Source organism: Hippopotamus amphibius, chromosome 11 (genome assembly GCF_030028045.1).
Source record: "Hippopotamus amphibius kiboko isolate mHipAmp2 chromosome 11, mHipAmp2.hap2, whole genome shotgun sequence".
Classification (NCBI taxonomy): domain Eukaryota; kingdom Metazoa; phylum Chordata; class Mammalia; order Artiodactyla; family Hippopotamidae; genus Hippopotamus; species Hippopotamus amphibius.
This window is the reverse complement of record NC_080196.1, coordinates 43,345,890-43,357,764: the sequence shown is the minus strand read 5'-3', so window position 1 is coordinate 43,357,764 and position 11,875 is coordinate 43,345,890. Positions and strand designations below refer to the sequence as shown.

Below are 11,875 nucleotides of genomic sequence, written 5' to 3'. Positions count from 1 at the left end.
ACCTATGAATTTTAGGACTGGACAGTACCTAGGGAAAAGGCCAATCAATCTGATAACTTATGTTCTCATTTGTCTCTGGGTAAACACCTTGAAAGAAAGATCTCAATTCAAAAATTATTCAGGGACCATCATGGTACCCATCACTAGGTCATCACCAAATATCACGGAACTGGGTGACATGCTGAAAACATGTTTGGAGGTTTCAGGAACCAGGAAAAGAAAATGGTTTGAAATATTTCTTCCTGGGATATTTCTTTAGTTTTTCTGGTTCTCATATTTAGGGTTTGACAGTAGGGAGGTGGAAGGAAATGGGATGATATTCCCTGAGAGAGAAGATAATTGTCTAAAAGCTTGTTCATTACCTTATTCCTTGACTTACAAGACACCATGAGATATGTTGTAAAGGCAACAGATTTTGAGAAAAAAAATGTACTTGTATCACAAGGAATTGATAAAGTGTAACCTTCAACAAATTACATAATTTCTATTCATGTGAGGTTTTGGTTTGGGGGTTTTTTTTTTTTTGAGGTAATTTGGTTTGTAACATTATGAAAGTCCTCACCTAAACCCTCATCCACATACCCACCACCCTTCACCCCACGCCCCACTGAGAAAGCAGAGGCATTTGCATGCTGCCTGTCCTGGCAGACCATAATCCTTGGAGTCTCCTAATCTCAGAGGCGTCTTTATACACACTCTTCAAGTGACAACAAAATTTACAGTTCACGGGTCTTTTAAGAATGGCTGTGTACCCCCCAAAAAAAAATAAAAAAAAATAAAAAAAAAAAAGAATGGCTGACACGGAGCAACTAAGCCCATGTGCCACAACTATTGAGCCCACCTGCCGCAACTACTGAAGCCCATGCCCCTAGAGCCCATGCTCCACAACAAAAGAAGCCACCGTAATGAGGAGTCCATGCACCACAGTGAAGAGTAGCCCCTGCTTGCAGCAACTAGAGAAAGCCCATGTGCAGCAACGAAGACCCAACACAGCTAATAAATAAATAAATAAATTTATTTAAAAAAAAAAAAAAAAGAATGGCTGACACCCGATCTGACAGGGTAAGCTGGTTCCACCCAACTCCAGCCCTCTCTAGATTTCTTCCTGACATTGCCCTCATCTCTGTTCTAGGATTAAAGGCAGCTACTGCTAAGAAATGCCTGAAAGAGAGATGATCCAGGGAAACGTCTTGATTCTGGGTAATCATCAGTCCTCAGGATCACCCTATTTGTCAGTGATCACAGTACAGGCAGATGTCGGCATGGAAATAAAGACTGAGAGGAAAAGCAGTGAATATGGGTTAAAGGAATGAAGAACAGTCGAGAGAGACTTTCCTGGTGAGACCAATTCTCTGTTTTGAAAGTTCCATTGGGGACAGACACTAAGAAGATATCAACTTCTTTTATCAGCATCTCAGAACATTTGCCCTATGGGGAGAGTTCAGTGTCAACATCAGAATGTTCTTCTCCTATCAGAGAACCAAAGGTTTTATTTTGTATCTAATTTGGAAATCAAGAATTATGATGAAATTATTCTATGGTTTTATTTATACCAACCTCAGCAATCTTAAATATTCTCCAACACACTATTTCCTTCATTAACAATTACTAAATAATCACTCCATTCCTTTGTAATGTTTTTGAGGTTCGTACATTTTTCACCCATACCATCTTTGGGCAACCAGTAGTATTAATTACATAGGTGGCATCTAAAGAACTCTTTTGTCATAAATTTTCTATTTCAAATTACAAAGTGAGAGTAAAATGGGGTATTCTCTTTTTCACTTTGTGGAACCTGATGAGGAAACTAAATTAGTCGATGTATGATGTTTCCAAATTTGTAAAAATGATATACATCCTAGAGGCGAGTTGTTATGAACAGCAATAGACAGGCTTTGCACTAGAAAGCCGTACATGTTAATTTTTGCTAGAATGTGTATGGCTTCCATTTTTTATATGACTATCAAAAAGAGAAATGTGTTCCTCTTTCTAATCGCATCACTGTGTCTGAATTTTTTTTTTTTTTTTACTGCGTTGGGTCTTCGTTGCTGCACACAGGCTTTCTCTGGTTGTGGCGAGCAGGGGTTACTCTTCATTGTGGTGCACGGGCTCCTCATTGCGGTGACTTCTCTTGCTACAAAGCACCGGCTCTAGGCGCAGCAGCTTCTGTAGTTGCTCCACCACATGTGGGATCTTCCGGGACCAGGGATCCAACTCTTCTCCCTGGCAGTGGCAGGTGGATTCTTAACCACTGCAGTATGCCTGAATTTTTGGACTTCCTTCTTTCATTGAAACAATATTTATTGAGTGACACTGTTATAGGCGCTGGGAATCCATCGGTGGGGAAAAGGCAGAATTCCTACTCTTCTGGAGCTCAGTTCTAGCAGGACTGACTGCATTATATTCTGGAAAACGCATGGATTGACCTAGATCATCTCTACCGTCCCTTCTAGGCCTTAGACCCTGTGATTAGATAACATCTCATGGTGATTGGGGAGCTGGCCTGTGCCCTGAGGTCACAGAATAGCCAATTTGCCAAATGGACTTGCTTCTTGTTGATGCAAGTTTTAACCAGATTTTGGTTTGTAACCATAAGATCATTTTAGAGAATGTGAAATTCAATGTTTTTCACCCAGGTCCCTATGGCTACAGCTACCAACTTCCTCAGTAGAAGAGGTGACAGTGGATAATTAAGAACAGCAGCCTAAGAAGGGATGGTTTGAGGAAAGGATACAGGCAGTAAGGAGACAGAAGCAGGGGGCTTCCCTGGCTGGGCTGGAAAGCTCCTCACCACCTCTTCTCCCTTCCCTGAATTTCCGTATCCCCCATTGCTCCTTTCAGAGCCTCAAAGACCGAGGTAATATGAGAAAAAGAAGATGAGATGGCTACGTGGGGAAAGCTCCTTAGAAAACCTCATTTCCCCTGGGATTCCCTCCACAGAGGACGTGGAGAAAACCAACTTAAATTCCATCTTGATCGTCATCTAGTGGTAGAAATGCAACATCACACTCTCGGAGCAGCGACCTATGGTTGCTTAACCAAAGCCGACTCAAGTTTAAGATGGTTATATTTCTGAACTTTTTCCAATTGGGATTTTATTTGATGGTTAACCGAGCATTCAGAGCATGTCCCTCACTTGGACATGAAACCTGGTCTTCTTTCAGCTCATCCCTCGTTTTGCGGAGGATGCTGTAAATGAGATCTTTCTGCCCCCAAAAGCCCACCCACAGAAGACCACTGACTGCCTCTCCCACCTTACCTTTCCCTCCCAAGCACACTCTGGGACCCAACCCTAAGAGGTCACTGCTGAAATCCTTGAGTTTTTTCTCATAAAGATTACAAAAAATAAAAAGTAAAACCTGATTGCTCACCTTTGGATAATAGAGGGGGGAAAATCCATTAACTTGGAAATAAGTAAATAAAGGGAAAGAATTCAATGTTGATCCTTTTTCCCACGGGACCACTGGGCAAACCACTAGTCAATGAAGGGAAGGATCTCCTTATAGAAGCAATAAAGCATGTAAATGAAGAATGGATGATAGAATAAGCTCATTCTCATCCAACACTGAATTAAATGACCCAGGCAATGGGCATCAATGGTTACTAACAGCATGAAAAGAGAGGCAACCCCACAGCATGTGTCTCATGGTGAGACCACAGCACTGCCTATGGACATTCCGAGAAATGACACCTAAGTCGGCTCCAGCCTCTGCATCCAGATGTCAATTTGCAGGACATGCAGAGGACAGAGGGACATGTTAAACTGCACCAGCAAGTTGCACCAGGTGTCCGCAATCAGCAAAATCCAGACTGTGGAGAACTGTGCAGGGATTTCAACGTATTAATCATAAGGAACAAAAAGGGTTGGAGGAGAAGCCTATAAAGTCAAAGAAATATAAAAGACAACTAAGTTAGAGTGTCCAAGAATTCATACTTGAGTAAGTAGACTACAAAGAAATTTTTACAAGTAGTTGCTGTAAGTCAGGATATGATTACCTTTAAAATTTTATTGAAATACAGTTTATTTACAATATTATGTTAATTTCTGCTGTACAGCAAAGTGATTCAGTTACACATATACAGACATTCTTTTTCATATTCTTTTCCATTCTGGTTTATCATAAGATATTGAATAGAGTTCCCTGTGCCATACAGTGAGACCATTTGGTTATCCATTTTGTATATAATAGTTTGCAAGGATATGATTATTTTTGAGAAGAGGAAGGGTCTTTGATTGGCCTGCAGCAGAGAGACTTCTGCAGTGGCTGGAAAAGTTCTATTTCTTGAACTGAGGGTTGATTACAGAGGTTTTACCTTAAGACATGTACCAAGTTATACATTTTATGTGGTTATCTGTACCTCAGTTTTATTTTAAAGAAAAAGTCTTTAAAAAGCAATGAAAAGAGAGCATTTGTCTTCTAAAGACTGTGGGGCTGCCTTTGGAAGAGAGAAAGATAGAGATAACAACTTAGAGGGTTAGAGCTGGACCACAGAAAAGTAAACAGTTTGGGACTGTAAGGAGCTAGTTCTTAGGGGAATTTCTGGACACTGAACTTGGAAATGGGGATTAGTATAGATAAGGAGGAGAAAGAAGGGCAGAAGGATGACAGATATGTGATATCAGAACACAACTCTCTAGAATCAATTCAGGATTCCTCCAAGGTCTCACGGAAACGAGTCATCCAGAACATTGACCTCATGAATGTCCTTCACTTAGTTCGGGGCCACTTGATCCTACTTCAGGCTCCAGGGGGAGAAGCTTCAATTAGTACCTTGGTGTGGCTGTGGGCGAAGAACGGCTCTTGGGACCTGCTGGGACAGTGATAAAGTCTCGTGAGGCCCCCAGGCTCCCAGTCAGCAGACAGTGCACCTGGCCAGAGCCACTTACATCTCATCCCCATGACCCTCCCTCTGCTAAAGGATGGGTGAATGATCTGGCATCAAAGATAAGGAAAGATACATTACCTCAGCACCAGCCAACAGCATCTCCACACATCCTGGGATTTAAAAAGAGAAAGAAAAAGTAGGATGTCCCAGTTAGGACCAAATGTTGTGATTATCCTGAGCAGTGGGGGATGACCTGCAGTGTCAGAACTCCATCTCTGATTATCCCTCAGAATATTTCCGGCTTCAGAAAACACTACCCCACTGATCCCTGAGAAGTACGATCAGCCTTTCCTGCCTCGCATCTTAGACGTTAGGAGAAGTGGGAAGTCGGGGGAGCCGGGGAAGGAGGGGGGTGTGGCAGGTGGCAGGGTACTTTCTCAGAGCTCATTACCTTTCCGGGCCCTGATGTGGATGACGATGCCCACCAGAAGGAAGACTAGCCCAGCCAGGAAGGCTGCAACTCCACTCAGCATCTTTCTCCAAGAATATTCAGACTGAGCTCCTAAGGGAAACAGGTCTTAAAGTTGGCCAAAAGCTCCTGATGTTTGGTGGACCTTCCTGATATCCCAGAGCCTGTGCTGGACACCAATCCAATGCTATCTAGAGAAGGAATACATCTTTGAAGCCAAGGTTTGTACTCATAGAGTGTCTGTTAATAATTCTCACAGCCAATAAGAATGCCCCTAAAGGCCAAGACCAAAGTATTAGAGGATACTAGTTCCCAAAGTTAGAAGTAAGTGACGAGGTGATTAGACCTCCATATCTCTTGGAAGTTCCAAGGATAGCTATCTGCCATGTTGTTTCCCACCCCAACCCAACGACCCCAATTTCTATGACCCCCTCAGATCGGAGGGATGAAGAACTAGTGTTGTGGCCAAGATGAACGCGTTGGTCTTGAGTCAGATTGACCCGAGTTGGATCTAGAAAGTACAAGCTGATTCTCACTCCACTCCACAGAAACGGGGCTCAGCAGGCTGGGATGATCAACAAGGCAGGTGTAGACCTCTCCAAGTTCAGGCGTCACTGCCAACATCACCATTTTCTGAAAGGTCCAGTCTCCATTGCTGATGAGGCCAGTGGACATGACCCCCTCTCTCTGTTCCTGCCCATTCCGGAACCACGTGATCTTGATGTCCCCTGGATAGAAGCCTGTCACAGAGCAAAGCAGCAGATTGCTGTGCTGCAGGACTGGGGTCCTCTCCGGATACACTGCCACCTCTGGTTGCACTAGGAGAGGAGGGAAAAAAATGAGACACCTTGAAGGAAATCCACAAAGCCAACACAGGGGTTTGTTTAGCAGCTCTCTCTGCCCCGAATCTCCTTCCCAGATCACCCAAGTGGAAACCAGAAATGTGGGGAAATCTCACCCCTGAAGATTCAGACACTGGATATGTCAGTGTCCCCAAGGAGGATTTAGGCTTTATCAGACACACCCAAAATTGCCCTTGTATTGGGAAAGACACGAGCCCTTAAAGTTCCTGAGAACTGGGGGTTTGGGACCAAGACCACAGTGAACTGACCCCTGAGGATAGTAAGTGAGTCACAATTGGGGACAGAACATAAAGAGACTCCCCTGCACCTGACCCATCTATCCTGAAGCAGGCAAGTGCCCAGTACAAGGAAGAAGAGCCATGGCGAGACTCACATGGGGGAGATTCCCGAATCCCCACAGACCCCACCTTCTGCCTCACCTTTTCTCCCTACGGTGAAGGGTGCACCCAGCTTGTAGTTGTGTCTGCAGAGCGTATCCACAGAGGCTCTACTCCTCGCCAGTATATCCGGCCGATTGTTCCACAGCTCAGCGTCAGGCCGCCCCAGCTCCGTCAAGGCTACAAACATCCCCAAGTTGCTGTCAAAACGTGCATACTCCTCCAGGTTAAAGATGAACCTGACCACAAAGTGCACCTTTTCTGTCCCGTTGGTGAAGTAACAGTCAGCCTTTGCCTGAATCACAAAATCTTCTGGAAAACAACCACCACAAAAGGCTATGAACACAGCCCCCATCTTTAGGAAACCCCTACCCGGTTTATCATGCCAGATCACATGGAATGGAGAGGAGGACTTTGACCTCAGCAAATCGGCCAAAGTAGCCTCTGCTGCCCTGGGCCCCACCTGGCTCCTCTTAGCAAAGAGACATCCATTCTTTGAAGAAGATGTGAGGGACTTCCCTGGTGGTCCTGTGGTAAAGAATCTGCCTTCCAATGCAGGGGATGTGGGTTTGATCCCTGGTTAAGGAACTAAGATCCCACATGCCGCAGGGCAACTAAGCCAGCATGCCACAGCTACTGAGCTCATGCACCTCAACTAGAGAGCCCGAGTGTCGCAAACTACAGAGCCCACGTGCTCCGGAACCCATGCACCACAACTACAGAGCCCACGTGCCTAGGAGCCTGCTTGCTACAACTAGAGAAGAAAAAAACCCCATGCCACAACTAGAGAGAAGCCCATGTGCCAATGAAAGATCCCACATGCCTCAACGAAGATCCCACATGCTGCAACTAAGACCTGACACAGCCAAAAATAAATAAATGAATTAAAATAAATAAGAATTTTAAAAAAGTAAAAACTAAAGAAGATGGTACATACACACAATGGAATATTATTCAACCATAAAAAAGAATGAAATAATGCCATCTGCAGCAACATGGATGGACCTAGAGATTGTCGTACTGAGTGAAGTAAGTCAGACAGAGAAAGACAAATATCATATGATATCGCTTACATGTGGAATCTAAAATAAGGGTGCAAATGAACATATCTACAAAACAGAAATAGAGTTACAGATGTAGAAAGCAAACTTATGGTTACCGGGGGGAAGGTGAGGGAGGGATACATTGAGAGATTGGGACTGACATATACACACTACTATATATAAACTAGATAATTAGTAAGGACCTACTGTACAGCACAGGGAACTCTGCTCAATATTCTATAATAATTTAAATGGAAAAAAGAATTTGAAAAAGAATAGATACATGTATATGTATAACTGATTCACTTTGCTGTACACCTGAATCTAACACAACATTGTAAATCAACTGTACTCCAATAAAAATTTAAAAAATAAAAGAGAGATACCCATTCTTCTTTGAAAGAAGCCTGAGGTCCAGCCTACCAGGCCAGCCAAACAGGAGACACGTCACCCAAAGAAGCAAGTCAAAATGAGTCCAGAGACGTGAACCTTCATTCAACAAATATTCATTCCTTTGACCAATATTTATAGATTGTTTGGGTTTTGCCAGACACTGTGCTAAGTTTCTCCAAGCCAAGCTTTCAGAAGCCCAAGAACTCCCCTTATTATCAAGTCAAAAACACCCAGCCCCAAACTTAGTCCCTAGACATAGGAAGAAGAACTCTACATGCTATGGACTGAATATTTGTGTCTTCCCCAAATTCATATGTTAAAACCTAATGCCCTGGGACGGGGAGGGTGGGGGGGACTCGAGGGGGGGGGGGAGTCAAGGGAGGGAGGGAATACGGGGATATGTGTATAAAAACAGATGATTGAACTTGGTGTACCCCCAAGGGTAATAAATAAATTAAAAAAAAAAAAAAAAAAACACCCAGCCCCATCTGGAACAGTTCAGTAGTATTCTTGCCATTAGTGGCTTCATGCTATATCTTCCTTCTGGAGTAAAGTGAAAGGAGGATGGAGGTGGGGCAAAGAAAGGCAGAGCAGGTTCACAGTCAGTGTGCAATAAGCTCCCCTTCTACTTTCCACTCACTGTGGGTTTTCTCAAGAATTGTCTTCTGGGGAATTCCCTATGGGTCCAGTGGTTAAGACTCTGTGTTTCCACCACAGACGGCATGGGTTCAATTCTTGGCTGGGGAACTAAGATCTTGAGCCTTACAGCCAAAAAATTTTTTTAAAAAACCTTCTTCTGGACCTTTTCCTTTGCACGATTACTCAGAGGCCTCACCCCCTCTGTTGGCTCTAGTAAGGTAATGACGTCATCACCTCTATTGACTTCGGATAAAATAATATTAATTCATGGCTCGAAGATGCCTTTTAAAATCACCATCATCACCATCATTGTCAGCCCTGTACGTACGGTTCTAGTGGTTGTAATAGCATGGTGACTGGGAAGGTAAGGTTAACTTAAACCTTCTCTGGAGGCTTTTATATTAAACACTTCCATTGAAGAGTGAATTGAAAAATCCAAATCCTTCAATATCCTGTGATAAACCATAAGGGAAAAGAATACGAATAAGACCGTCTATAGTCACTTTGCCATACAGCAGTAATTGACACAATATTGTGATTCAATTGTACTTCAATAAAAAATACATTTTAGATAAATAAATAAATAAATTTCCAAATCCATTCTCCATTACGATTTTCCACTTTCAAAGTACCTTACTAGTATTGATAGTGATTAGTTTGAGCTCCATATTAACTTTCACACAATGCACCTCATTTCTAATAGGCTCATGTTATCCAGAAGAGTTTAATTTTCCAAAGCTATTTAATTAGTCTTCATAGGTAAGAAAAAATATGACTGTGTACTGTGGTCTGGATTTTTGTGTCCTCCCCTACGCCACCACAAATTCATATGTTGAAATCCCAGCCCCCAAAGGTGATGGTATTAGTCGGTGGTGTTGGGGCAAGTATACTTAGGTTAGGCGCGTGGATTTCTGATGAATGGGATCAGCTCCCCTAGAAAAGTGGCTCCAGAGAGCTCCCTAGCCCCCTCCACCATGTGAGGACACAGAGAGAAGGCACCAGCTCTGAACCAGGAAGAGAGCCTTTCCCAGAACACGGCCATGCTGGAGCCTTTTTTTTTTTTTTTTCAGTAAGCTCTTTATTGGAATATAATTGCTTTGCACGCGTGCCATTTTTTGCTGTACGCCAAAGTGAATCAGCTGTATTTACGGGCTGGAGCCTTGATCTCGGACTTCCCAGCCTCCAGAACTTTGAGACATTAATTTCTGTTGTTTATAAGCTACCCAGTCTGTGGTATTTGTCACAGCAGCCCAAACAGACTAAGCTGGCGATAGTTGTCTTAGATTTGAAGATCTGGACAATTTTAAGAGACAAACTAGTAAATGGCCCCGGGTTAGGTCTCAGTTGACTTGAATTCTAGTTCTATATCTAGCTGTTTTACATAGAAACAGCCTCTTCCCCTCCCTGACCTGCTTCCCCATCACTAAAGATGGATTTGGATTCACGTACAACAACACCGAGGTAGAGCTCAAAAGCACTGTGTCACATAAGAATAGAAACAGAATGTGATTCATCGCATAATGACATTTATTAAAACTTAAAAATACACACAGGAAAACAATGCTACATCTTCTTAAAAGCCACCCTCATACTTAAAGACATGCCGGACTCATTAGAATGGAAGGGAGGGAGCGAGAATGGAGACAAGGGAAGAGCGCAGAGAGTCCTCGTTCTGATGTGATTACAGGATGCTGTGAAGTCATTGGGAAAGAGTAACTCCATTCTGTGCACTTAAGAACAATAGCATAAAAGGACATTCAAATGGATTAATAATGTAAGTTGATCAGGAAAGATCTCCCTGAAGAAATGGCATTTAAGCTGGGACTTGAAGGATAATTGTTATTGATCTCGGGTGGTAGATTTGCTTTCCTTTCTAAGTTCAGAGGAACTACTGGGCTGAGTGTCAGGTCAGAGGCATCCTTCCTGGATCAGCCAGACTCATCTTGAACTCAGCTAATTTCAGATAAGGCTCTAACCTCCAAACCTCTATTTCGTCTTACAGTCGACATCAGAAAAAAAGTTATTTTTCAGACAGATCTGTGTCAGAGTTTAGATCTTACTGACAGTGTGTTTCGTCGTTGTCATTTCATGGGTGTTATAAGCTCAGAGAGGTTTCTGTTCTCCAAGAACAATGATCTCCCCACACTTACCCTCCGCACCCCTAGGTTTGTTCCTCTTTTGTGTTTAAGGAGACTTTGACATTCAAAGGGCTTCTGTTTTTAGCACCTTGTATCCTGTTTCCTTCTGATAAATATATTTTCAGAATGTAATGTCACTTCACATTTGCATAGCTTAACCCCTCAGCTAGAAAAACAACAGCAGTACATACATGTACATGGTACGTGTACCTCATTTCTCAAAATCGCTTGGTACAGTCTGACCATATTATAGGGGCTTAAAAATGTCCAATGAAGCAACCTTCATTTCCAAGTTCTTTTGTCCACATATACCCCAATTGGATACATACAGAAACAGTTACAGTCATCAAACTCCTGGCTGAAGCAAAGCAGCTATTCTCAGATCTCCGCAGTTGTTTACCGCTTTCCAGACATTAATACCATAAGGACCCTAAGCAAGCGAAGCTTCCCTTTTTCCTGCCTCCTGCCTCCTTTGAATCCATGGCCCTGGGACAGGAAGCCCCTTTCCCCGCCAGTCCATTGTGTGTAGTTAAGAGGGAGGGAATATTTTTCTGTCAAAGGGCAGAAGACGCTCTCTGAAGCCAGAAGCCACTTCCGGTCTGGCCTGGAGGCTGGACCTGCAGGGAAAGGCCGTCCTCCCCCACATCGGTTTTTCCACGAACACCTGAAAGAAATCACTGTGTTCTTACCTGGAGAATCTCTGCCTTGAGTCGTGGAGGAATCCAGCCTGATTAGCGTCGCTAATGCAGCCACCACCCAAGGAACCCAGCTAGAACCCATTCTGGAAGAAAACAAATGAGACAGAAAAATCATCCACCTCTTCAGAATGGGGCTTGCCCACACACCACTCAGTCAAAAATATTCATGAAGAGTAGAGATACCTTTCTGGCCTCCCCGGGATTGGAAACTCCTCACATGGAGAACCAATTAAGATAGAGGGGCTTTGTGTCATCAGGTGCTGGGTAGAATACTTTCATAAAGTTGTGTGATTCCACTCAAGAATTGTTTACCTCCAGAACCACTGGCAGCAGTTTAGGTACATGAAAACCGGCTAGGAGAAAAAGAGAAAGCTACTCTGCAAGGTGTGTGGTCTTAGAAGAACTGGGCAGGTTGTTTATCGTGGAGC

General features: G+C 43.4%; 1 protein-coding gene across 1 annotated transcript; it reads right to left on the bottom strand.

The window, feature by feature from the left end:
• Positions 1–4,086: 4,086 nt before the first annotated feature.
• LOC130831166 (HLA class II histocompatibility antigen, DO beta chain) lies at positions 4,087–11,571 on the bottom strand. Its single transcript, XM_057698912.1, has 6 exons — positions 11,439–11,571; positions 6,579–6,848; positions 5,833–6,114; positions 5,279–5,389; positions 4,966–4,997; positions 4,087–4,809 (listed from the first exon to the last, which is right to left on the bottom strand). The coding sequence occupies exons 1-6, from the start codon at positions 11,560–11,562 to the stop codon at positions 4,762–4,764; spliced, it is 867 nt and encodes a 288-aa protein (XP_057554895.1). The 5' UTR covers positions 11,563–11,571; the 3' UTR covers positions 4,087–4,761.
• Between the last annotated feature and the right edge of the window lie 304 nt (positions 11,572–11,875).